Source organism: Macaca thibetana, chromosome 13 (genome assembly GCF_024542745.1).
Source record: "Macaca thibetana thibetana isolate TM-01 chromosome 13, ASM2454274v1, whole genome shotgun sequence".
Lineage (NCBI taxonomy): Eukaryota > Metazoa > Chordata > Mammalia > Primates > Cercopithecidae > Macaca > Macaca thibetana.
This window is the reverse complement of record NC_065590.1, coordinates 73,921,913-73,933,980: the sequence shown is the minus strand read 5'-3', so window position 1 is coordinate 73,933,980 and position 12,068 is coordinate 73,921,913. Positions and strand designations below refer to the sequence as shown.

The following is a 12,068-nucleotide window of genomic DNA, read 5'->3' as shown; positions in this document are numbered from 1 at the left end:
AAATATTTTCTATAATGCATAATACAGGAGCTTGTATAAGTAGATCAAGTGTTGCTCAAGATATACTTAATAAGTATTTTTGAAATATTTTAAGTCTTTATCATCACCAACAACATAATCAAGTAAATTATTAATTGCTTCAGAATTTTGACTATTCCTCTTCCATTTAATTTCATTTGATGTTTAAAAGTTCCATTTCTTGGCCAGGTGTGGTGGCTTACGCCTGTGATCTCAGCACTTTGGGAGGCTGAGGTGGGTGGATCACTTGAGGTCAGGAGTTCAAGACCAGACTGGCCAACATGGTGAAACCCCATCTCTACTAAAAATACAAAAATTAGCTGGGCGTGGTGGTGGGCATCTGTAATCTCAGCTACTGAGGAGGCTGAGGCATGAGAATCACTTGAACCCGGGAGGTGGAGGTTGCAGTGAGCCGAGATAGCACCACTGCACTCCAGCATGGGTGACAGGGCAAGACTCTGTCTCAAAAAAAAAAAAAAAGTTTCATCTCTTGTTCAAAGCAAAACACCTTTTAAAATGCTTTATTTAAAAAAATGTTTTTAAGTTGTCATGTATTTAAAATTATATATTATAAATGATGTAAATTAGTGCACCTTTACATGTAAGAGAAATGTCTACTTTTCTGATATGTGATTTATTTAGTCTTTAAAATTTTTAAAATTGGTTTTTAGATATCAACGAATGCTTGGAGGACAAGAGTGTTTGCCAGAGAGGAGACTGCATTAATACTGCGGGGTCCTATGATTGTACTTGCCCAGATGGATTCCAGCTAGACGACAATAAAACATGTCAAGGTATTTCTTGCTCTCTTCTTTTCCCCAGTCATTATTTATGTGATTCTTCAGTTCTGCCGTGTTTCCAGATGATAGTCTGTGGTTTTGCCACGTGATTTGTATGTCAATAATCTATGTCCATTTTTGATATTAAAATACCTGTCTTGGGTCCACATCAAGTGCAGGAAGGTGTTGCTTTGTCAACATAGTGTCACCTGAAACTCACACCAGTCAGAGCTGTGTCGTGGCTCTGCGTGCTTCCATGCTGAGGTCACCTGTACTTTATTGTTCCTTCCATGCTGTAACCTTGGCACTGGGTTCTGAATTATCTTTGTAGCGTCTTTTATGGGCATATTTTATTTTGTCTCATAGGTGATATTTATCTGTCCTTTTCTGACTCTGTTTTTATCCAGTGCCCACCATTGCTTTTTTTTTTTTTTTTTTTGAGACAGAGTCTCCCGCTTGTCACCCAGGTTGGAGTGCGGTGGCATTATCTCGGCTCACTGCAACCCCCTCCTCCCAGGTTCAAGCGATTCTCCTGCCTCAGCTTCCTGAGTAGCTGGGATTACAGGTGCCTGCCACCAGTCCCAGCAAATTTTTGTCTTTTCATGGAGATGGGGTTTCACCATCTTGGCCAGGCTGGTCTTGAACTCCTGACCTCATGATCCACCCACTTCAGCCTCCCAAAGTGCTGGGATTACAGGCATGAGCCACTGCGCCTGGCTCACCATTGCTTTTTCTTTTCCTAAAAAGCCTCACTAATAATTTGGTCAAAATCATGAAGAAGGGGATCTTATATTTTTTCAATGTCCTGTCACGTTTAATCTTCCAAACGGTACAGTGCACACAGGGTGCTAATAAAAACACGGCAACACGACACAGGTACTAATAATAACAATCACAGCAGCTTTAACTGAGCTGCTTCAGTGTGCTGAGTACTGTAGATATCTTGGTATCTCTTTGAATTCTTACAGCAACTTCAGAGGTAGCTTTTCTTGAATTCATTTTGTGCATGAGTAACTGAGGCTCCGAGAAGTTAATGAGTATGCTGCTCTCTAATGAGTGGTAAAGTTGAGATTTGAACCCAGGATCTTTTCCCACTACTCTTCCCTACATTACCATACCAATTATTGTTACATTTATAGCCAAAACAAAGAATAAAGTGAAATTAAGTGATTTCTCTCACAAGGTAGCCCATTGAGTCATTTCAACACCATAGCTAAAAAAAATTAAATTCTCTAGATTCTGTATACCAACATTTTTAGCTATACCTGACTTGCCCCACAAGCTTTCCTATATTTACTAGTATTAGTAAACCCATGTTTATATTTTCCACTGAAAATTCACACTTATTTTACCTTTATATCTTTTTATTTCTGATACCTGATAAATATTATTTTTTCTTGTTTATCTACCATTATGGAACTGTGCAGTGTATCCCAAAGCACAAATAGATAAAAAAATCATTGGAGTTACTTTTTACCCACTATTACTGAATATGTATGATTTTTTTAAAATTCTGAATTGCCATGAATTATATCTCATCTCTCATGTCCCAAATAACGGTATTCTTGTAGTAGAAGATGGTGTCTATTCTCTAAGATAGTGGCACTGGAATTATATATCTGTATTACCAGTCACACCCAACTGTGTTTCAGAGAAATGAAAACATGGACCTTTGCCACAAGGTTTTTAAAAATTAATTCCTTTACTGATCCCAATATTTAAATATATACTTTCCTGCACTTGATGTGTACCCAAGACAGATATTTTTAAAATCCCAAGGTTTAAATATACCATGTACCTCATTTGAGATCATGCATTTATTTGCCATCCTAATGCAATAAGGTGAAATTCAGTTTTTTCCAATGCAGAAATTAAATGTGCTTGGATTTAAAGCAAAAGAGAAGGAACGTTTGAATTATAAATATATGTGAGAATATTTCCACTTTGGGACTATTACCTTTTAACAAAATGAATCTTGATTTATATAAAAATACCAAGAGATGGAAACAAAAAAAAAAAAAAAAAAAAAACAAACCTTGAATCTTGTTTTTATTATAGGCTTTTTGGCTTAAAAGTATATTTTCTTTTCTAATTCTTCTCGTCACAATTTGTTTTAGCCAAATACAGGCAAAACCAAATCTTAATAAAAATGGACCAAGATTTCATATTGCATAAATTTAACTTCTAGAGTTCAATCACACGGAACTAATTTAGTTATCTGATTCATTAATTGCACTACTCCATTCTCTCAATATATTAAATTTGTGTCTGTGGTTTGATATCACCTCTCAAATATGTAACTACTCCAAACATACAGGGTTTTATTGACTATCAATCATTATTAAATTGACTTCATTCTCTGTCACGTTTATTCCTATTTTCCAGAATAAGTTAATATGTCTGAAAAATGTAAATCCAAATAAATGAGAAGAAGCATTTCTGAAGTAGGTCTTAGTACTGTTTAAAGAATAGTGTCTGTGAATCTGTTTTATCACCCACCGCCTCCTATTAGAAGCTGTATGTGATGGCATATATACTCACCTTGTTTTGAATTATCTCTTTTCGCTATGTCACTAGAGGCAGTTTTGTGATCTTTCACTCTGCCTGAAATTAGTAGCCTACTTTTCTCTAATCCCTGATCATGTCAGCATTCTGTAGAGAGGTGTAGATTTCAGAGTTTGTTTAAATTCTGAAAATGTAATTGATGGCAATGCTAATAACCGTGGACATGTTTGAATAACAGTGTGTGATAGGCATACACTTTAAACCTTACCTAATGTTCTGAAAATACTTCTATATTCAGTAAGGCATTTTCGGTTGGAAGCATGTTTAAGATTTTCTTTCCCACACAAAACTAATGATAATATACAAACAGTATGGAAATTCCATGTTAATAGTCTCTTTAGAAATGTGGCAGGATACATTTGAGATTCAGAATGCAGTTCAGTTTCATGTTTTGATTTACGCATGCCAAATTATGAATTTCTGTGGAATCGCGGACCCATGAAAGAAACCCAACTTAAATATAATCTGGCTTTCAGCTCGAAGTTACTAGCAGCATAGTTTAGAAATGCCTCAATAAGTACAATCCAAATTGAATGCATATGTTTCCCTAGTTCCAAATATTCATGTTGTTCTTTCTTAGCAGTTTCCTGGAAAAAAAAAAAAAAAAAGAGTCTAGGAATTCATCTTCAGTTCCTGTCATCAAACTTTTGAGACAATTATTTGTGTTAATCAGTGACTTTTTCGATGCAAAAACTTTGTGCGCGTTATTCCCTATGCAAAGTTGCAAAGCAGGTATTTTTTTAAAGGACCACACTGAGACATAGTATAAAATAAGAAGGGGGATCAATAAGATGGATATAGGTCCTGGGCTTGATCACCAGGCCAGTGGAACTTCATGCCACCTTCTTCCTTAGATAGAGGTAATTCTTGGGCAGCAGGTTGGAGATAAAGAGTGGATCTGAGGACCAAAAGGAGGTCAAAATTCAAAAAGGATGGTCAATCTAAGCTATTACCAATAGCTAGAGAACAAACATAGACAATATCAGAGATTTTATTTAAAAAAGTAAAGAATTTCACAGAGTAAAATCATTTTGAGAAATATATAAGTAGAAAATGGTTCATTGACCTTGCTTGAAATACCTAAAAACTAGTGACAGTAACAAGAATAGGAGAATTGTTAAGAAAGTATGAGTAATTCCTGCTTGGTTTCTTATTTTTATTCAGCAATGGGCAGGCCAAATAATCTGAATTATGAGGCAGATGGAAGGGTCGGGAGTTCAGGATTAATAAAGGAAGATGGTTAAATCAATAATTGCCAGAATTTCTGTTGCACAGGAAGATCAACAAGTCAAAAAGAAGAGCTTCAGGAGATTCTGGCTGTAGGGAAAGGGATGACTTTATTGAAGACCACTGGGTCAGTGGCCAAGCATGTTCTAGCAGCCAATAGGAAGAACATACAATCTGTACCTTTTCTCTGTTCTTATTAAGCTTTGCAGTATTCATGTGGGTTCCTGTACTGAAGACCTCTTTTGTAAGAGATAAAGGGAAGGCCTACGAGACTTCGGGAAAATAGGAAAACAACCTTAGTGGAGCTCTGCCACCTGAATGCTGCTGCTAAGGACATGTGATCATTTTTATGACCCCAATTAACTAAAAGAACCTTCACTAGTCACCATTCAGTTAGCAGAGAATGAAAATAACTGAGAAATTTTGTGGTGGACAAACATTCATAAGACCCTGCAGTGTACCCAGTAGGAGTCAGGAACTCAGAGCTTTTCAACTGAAATGTGGCAGGATACATTTGAGATTCAGAAAGCAGTTCAGTTTCGTGTTTTGATTTACACATGCCAAATTATAAATTTCTGTGAAATCACTGATTAAGGAGCCATCAGTGTAATGAGGGACACAGATGAGTAAACCAACAGTTAGACAGTTGCATGTATCAGAACCATTGTGAACAGGTGAACCTTTCTCTAGGTGCTTTATGTTTCATCTTGGGCACCGTTAGCCAATATAATCAGAACTGGTTTAAAAGAGCATTTTACTTACAGTAAACAGTCCGTGTGTTATCAGTGTTTGGAAGTAGCTACTCGAGAGGCTGAGGAGAGAGGATTACTTGTGCCCTGGTGTTTGAGACTGCAATGAGCCGTGATCATGCACTGCACTGCAACCTGGGCAATAGAGTGAGACCCTGTCTCTAAAATAAATAAATAGGCCTTCTTTTACTTGTATTTTATTTCTGTTACCCATTTCCAATGAGTTATAGATTGGAGTCTATTTCATTTATATATTCAGCAGATATTTGTGAAGTGCCATTAATGAGCCAAATACTATAAATAAGACATGTCTAGCCTTGCCCTTAAGAAGCCTACATCCTAGGGATGGATAGGCAGAAATGTAACAAGGTACTACAGACTCTAACAGCTGTGTGCATGGCAATGGGAGAGGACAAAGAAGAACACAGCATTATCACCAATAAAGAACATCTCTCAGAGTTGTGGAGTGTTCCTCAAGCCCCTATATGTCTAAAATAAGGATAGCTTTGGGTTGAACCTATGAAATTGCTTTTCTTGCAGGTCAAAAATGGTTGTACATTGTCTATTTCCTGACTCAACCTAAATAGTTTCTCTCTCATAACTCAGCTTGTCCTGTGGTCGATTTATGGACAAATGGTATAGTTGTGCCACTAAATACATGTTCAGCCATGTCATAGTAGATTTCTTTACCATCTGTTTGATAGTATATGAGAACAAAACCAATTTTTTTCAAGTTTTGAAGACTCTCTTTTAAATTACAGATATTAATGAATGTGAACATCCAGGGCTTTGTGGTCCTCAAGGGGAGTGCCTAAACACAGAGGGTTCTTTCCACTGTGTCTGCCAACAGGGGTTCTCAATCTCTGCAGATGGCCGTACGTGTGAAGGTAAGATAAAGCATATGAAATCGTATTGTTGTGTGATAAGAGAGGAGATTGCTTTCACTTATACAAAGACTTGAAGACACTAAGAGGTACTGCATAATTCAAAGCCTCAAAGCGTGTATGCATCAAAGTAAACCATACCTGAAAGCTCAGGGGTTGCTGGGATTTACGAACAGGATAACCTAAGGTTATGATGATAAAAACACCTACAGATGGATCCACGACTGGTACTGAATTAATGAGTTGAAATGTGTAGGGACTGATAGGAGACATATGAGAGACCCAAAGGAAAACCATGAAAACTTCCCTTTCCCCTGGGACTCTGCCTCTTTTCATTGTGCTTCATGTAGATCGTCTTGATTATTCTGTTTATAAAAAATGCCTTGCGGCTGGGTACGGTGGCTCACTCAGCACTTTTGGAGGCCGAGGCAAGCAGATCACTTGAGGCCAGGAGTTCAAGACCAGCCTGGCCAACATGGTGAAACCTCGTCTCTACTAAATATACAAAAATTAGCCGCGCGTGGTGGTGGGTACCTGTGATCCCAGCTATTTGGGAGGCTGAAGCAGGAGAATCGCTATAACCCAGGAGGCAGAGGCCGCAGTGAGCTGAGATTGCACCATTGCACTCCAGCCTGGGTGACAAGAGGAAGACTCCGTCTAAAAAAAAGAAAAAAAAGAATGTCTTGCTTGATTTTTCTGTATCACTGTGAACAGATCTTCTAGAATTCTCCCCCTAATATCCTTATTTCCAAGGCAGTATATTTACTTACCTATCAATATTTATTATCTCCTAAAAGCTAATTAAGTTGTAAGATGTTAAGATAATGCTGTTGGCTTCCTACTTACAACCTCTTTATGTTTGCAAGAATACAGCACTGATTATTTTTGTAAGATTTGTGTTCTTGATGATCTATTATAGCTTGCTAAATGGAGGAATAATTTACCTGAACCATTTTAAAAGTAAACTGAAAAGATTCCCATCATCATAATTTCTAGATCTCTTTTGAGAATCTAGATTATTGAAACTCAGCTATATTTTAAAGAAGTCAATTGCAAAAGTTTTGTTCTGGGTCTAACATAGTACCCAGATTCTTTGCTCTAAAAAATAGTGCAACAGGAAGTATCTGCTCTCCTTGCTAGTACCAGAATGGAACCAAGCCGAGTGCTAGCAACCAGGTTCATCTGAAACTAATTATTATATTGGGAGAAATAAACTGATCTTGTAAAGAGCGGAAGATTGTTGAAATTACTCTCCTGCTGAGCAGACAAAACATGGACACCAGATTTGACTTACATTGGGAGAGAGAGAGTTCAGGGTGGGATTGAGCAAACGGGTTGAGGGGTTTGGGAGGGATAGGAAGTTGAGAAATGGAGGAAAGCATCATAATAATGTGGGTGATGAGAGATTTATAAGAAATCCATGCTTCAGTGCTTCAAGTTTTATGTTAATTTTATATTTAGAGCTTTGAGACCAGAGCTTTTAGAAAAGACACTCCATGAATGCATACATTCTGCAGAGATTACACTATTCCTCAACTTGAGGGATAGGGTGCAAGCCCATCCGAGTCACTGATGAAACAGATTTGCAGAATTCCTAAACTCCAGAAAGATGCAGGTTTGCTTCTTTGCTTAGCTCTAAATCATGGATGGTAAAGGCTTGCTTCACTAAAAAATGCTCTCTGGTATAACTACTGATGGTTGTGCCATGCAAAATTATATTCAGAAAAAAAGCATAAGTGACCTCAAGTGCTCACTAGTCAAAGCTGTTGTTCCAAAAGAATATACTAAACATAAATATATTCACATTTATTTTGTCTTTTGCACTTGCTATTTAATTCTGTACTTTTTTAACACAGAGTTCTGCAACTTGAGAGTTACATAATCACTGTAATTTAGTTGCAGCTCTAATTTTGTTGGTCATTGACTTGGCAAAGACTTGAATTTAAAAATGTGGTTTTAGAAAACTTGTAATGCTTTATAAATTACTGCACTCATTGAGTATACTCTTTGTGACACTTGGTCCATACTGCCTTGACTCCAGAAACTGTACAATTTTATAAGTAATGAAATACAAGTTAGGATATTATGTTGGTATTATACATGGTAGTGTAACTAGAAATCTCCATAATTATTATGCATGTTATTCTCTTTCTGGAATAAGTTCTGCATGGATTTTATTTTTTATGGGCTTAATCCAATATTCTAAATTGGTCCAAATTTTCCTTTGTTAGACTGAGTCTGAAACTTATGGCAGTAGTGCTATGTCCTGATTCTACCTCTGGCTGTGCTGCAGGACAAAGCCAGCTCGTGTGATCAGGATTCAGCAGTGAGGCTGATGTGTGATTGAAATTTAGTAGTGGAGTAGTTGTGCATAGTACTTGAATTAACACTGAGAAGCGGCTGGCATTCTTATCTCATGCCCATTTACTGATTTGCTTCTGAGCTTCTCTTCGAGGAGCTGAAGCTGTGTTGACACCAGGGCTGACCTGCCCTACTATACGCAGGGCTAAATAAGCCCCACATAGCTGAAGGAAGGAGGGCCCTTCCCTGATTTCCCATGACTTGGAGAAGTGTCAGCATCTGGTCATAGTTAGTGAACCATAATGAAGAGGCAAACTCTGTCAACATGAATTGTCTTAAGTGTAGCATGGCAGCTTCTATAGAAATAAAAATGGCACCACTGGCTTCTTCCTTTCCCTTACATGTATAGGTTGAGTATTCCTAATCTGAAAATCCAAAATCTAAAGCACTCCAAATTCTACAACTTTATGAGTGCAGATATGATGCTCAAAGGAAATGCTCATTGAGCATTTCAGGTTTTAGATTTTTGGATTAGGGATGCTCAACAGGTGAGAATAATGTACACATTCCAAAATTACCACCCCCCCAAAAAAAAACATCCCAAATCTGAAATACTTCTAGCCCTAAGCATTTTGGATAAGGGATGCTCAATCTGTATATGGTAGTCTGGGATACACACCTGGGAGAGGAAGGAGAAACTCACCATGGTTCTCCCGTATCAGATAAAGAATGGTGTAATTCACAGTTCAAGTAAAGTGGGAAGTAGGTGGTGGGTGAGCAGCTATTTATCATTTATTCACTCACGTAACCAGTATTTACTGAGTTCCTATCTGGTTCCAGGCCCTGTTCCGAGGGTAAAACGTATAATTCTTGCCTACCTGAAGCCTACATTCCACTAGGGGAGTTGGGGATAAAGAAGCCAATGGTATGTGTAGGATACATCACGTATTTATAACATAGCATAGTTACCCTTTCTGGATATAAATAAGTGCAGAGTGTAACGTGTCATATATAATATAATACACAGGATATTTTTTTCAAATCCCAGACTTAGATGTCAGGAAATTGCAGGGGAACAGCACTCTTTTGATTGACTTCTGCCACACTTCCCTTTCCTCTCTCAGTTATAGTTTATCTCCGTCTGCCACCTTCCTTTCATGCTATAGCCAGAGCTTTTATCTTGTGTATTAAAATAAAGGAAACTTTTTCTTTCACTCAGCTCATTGTTTTATGGTCCATTTGACTGTATCCATTTGTTTAGCAAAAAATCATAATTCTTTTGCCTTTTTTACTTTTGCCCTTTTTTATTGTGGAATTTTAATTCACATGAAAAATACTCATCATCAAGCCTGGGCAACATAGCAAGGCCCTATCTCTACAAAAAAAATTTTTTTTTTATTAGCTGGACATGGTGGCTCATGTCTATAGTCCCAGCTACTCAGGAGACTGAGGCGGGAGGATCGCTTGAGCCCAGGAGGTCAAGGCTGCAGTGAGCTATGGTTGCACCACTGTACTCCAGCCTGGGCGACAGAGCCAGACCCTGTCTCTGAAAAAAAAAAAAAAAAAAAATCTGGCCAGGCATGGTGGTTCACACCTGTAATCCCAGCACTTTGGGAGGCTGAGGCAGGTGGATCACCTGAGGTCAGGAGTTCGAGACCAGCCTGGCCAATATGGTGAACCCCCGTCTCTACTAAAAATACAAAAATTAGCTGGGTATGGTGGTGGGCACCTGTAATCCCAGCTACTCAGGAGGCTGAGGCAGGAGAATCACTTGAACCCAGGAGGTAGAGGTTGCAGTGAGCCGAGATTGTGCCATTGCACTCCAGCCTGGGCAACAAGAGTGAAACTATATCTCAAAAGAAGAAAAAAAATCCTTATCATTGCATTCATAAGCTGACTTGAGATTCGGTTTCTTCATCATTAGTAGAATGCGTGCGGGAGAAAATTAGGGAAACTTGTGGTAGTCAGATTCCTAGGGGTCACCATGTCTGTCCCTTGGCCCATGGGGGAAAACCTCCTGGTCTCTGACTTTGTGTCACCTCTTTTCCGTGCCTCCTTCCTTGCTGCACTCGGCCAGGAACAACTGTGCTCTCTCAGGCATGTGCCCAGGCTGAGCAAGGGCTTGTGTGACTGCAGTGGAATCCGGCACACCTGTGCACTCCATCCTGTTCACATGATCCAGCGGCCATGTTCGTCTAGCAGGGACCCCAAGGAGCCCAGCCACACAGCCAGCAGCTTATAGGACCTGGGCACCTTTCCCTCCAGTGTTGGCCAGGCTTGGTTAGTCATGGCTAATTAGGCCTCCGAACAATGGCCAAAATCACTCCCTGAAGTATTGTCTTTTAGAAAGCATCCTCATTCATTCCTTCATTTGATGGCTATTTATTGTCTACCTGTGTGCCATCCACTGTTCTAGGTACTGGGGCCTTGTTGGTGAAGAACAACAAAAGATCCCTGCTTACTTGGAGGCAATAAACTAATAGATAACTAAGATGTTAGAAAGTGTGATAAAGGCCGGGCACGGTGGCTCACACCTGTCATCCCAGCACTTTGGGAGGCTGAGGCGGGTGGATCACTTGAGGTTAGGAGTTCCAGACCAGCTTGGCAAACATGGTGAAACCCTGTCTCTACTAAAAATACAAAAATTAGCTGGTTGCGGTGGTGCACGCCTGTAATTCCAGCTACTCAGGAGGCTGACGCACGTGAATTGTTTGAACATGGGAAGTGGAGGTTTCCGTAAGCCAAGATCACACTGCACTCCAGCCTGGTGACAGAGCAAGACTGTCTCAAAAATAAAAAATAAAAAAAAAAGTGAGATAAACTCTATGAAAAAAAAAGAAAAGGTAGAGCACAGTATGGGGCAGTATGGGGGACCTGAAGGGTAGAGCAAGAAGTGGGAAGCTGCTTTGATGCTAACTGGGATGGTCAGAATCGGCTATTCTGCTTCTGTAAGTGAACTAAAATTTTCTGTCTGAGTGAAGAAATGAAGCCATATGAAGTGCCTGTCATGTTCAAACTGGTCTTCTACTGGCTAAGTGATAAAAGCCCATCAATAAATAGGTAAGGGAGCATGAGATGGCAGCCGACGACTTTCTTCCAACTGTCAACGTGAATTCTATTGTCCAGACAAGAATAAAAAATCAGATACAGTACAACACCAAGAGTTGTAAACACTTCATGTAAACTATGGACTTCGGATGATAATGATGTAAGAGTTCATCAGTCGTAACAACCATCCAGTCTGGTGCAGAAGATTGGCAGTGGTAGACGCTGGGGGCTGGTGTGAGGGAGACAGGATATAAATGAAAACTCTCTGTGTAATCTTTTTGGGAACCTAAAACTGCTCTTAAAAATAAAGTCTTTTTGAAAACTCAAACATATTTTTGGCATTACCTTTTTTTTATTGGAAAGGAAAAATGAAAACCTTTCATGTTATTAATAATTCTATATTCCACTCCTGTATTGTATTTTCCTCTCTTGGATGATGATGGTGTATTATTTCTCACATTTCAAAATAATAACCTGGACTGAGTATGGGATCAGCA

The 12,068-nt window shown here is 38.9% G+C and overlaps 1 protein-coding gene across 14 annotated transcripts in view; it reads left to right on the top strand.

Moving 5' to 3' along the window:
* The window catches only part of LTBP1 (latent transforming growth factor beta binding protein 1), a 446,965-nt gene that overhangs the window by 354,222 nt on the left and 80,675 nt on the right, over nt 1-12,068 (top strand). For all 14 annotated transcript variants that reach the window (XM_050754120.1, XM_050754119.1, XM_050754124.1 and 11 more), the window contains 2 exons: nt 690-812; nt 6,100-6,225. In XM_050754120.1, the coding sequence (XP_050610077.1) occupies nt 690-812; nt 6,100-6,225 (249 nt within the window). The remainder of the gene's footprint in view (nt 1-689; nt 813-6,099; nt 6,226-12,068) is intronic.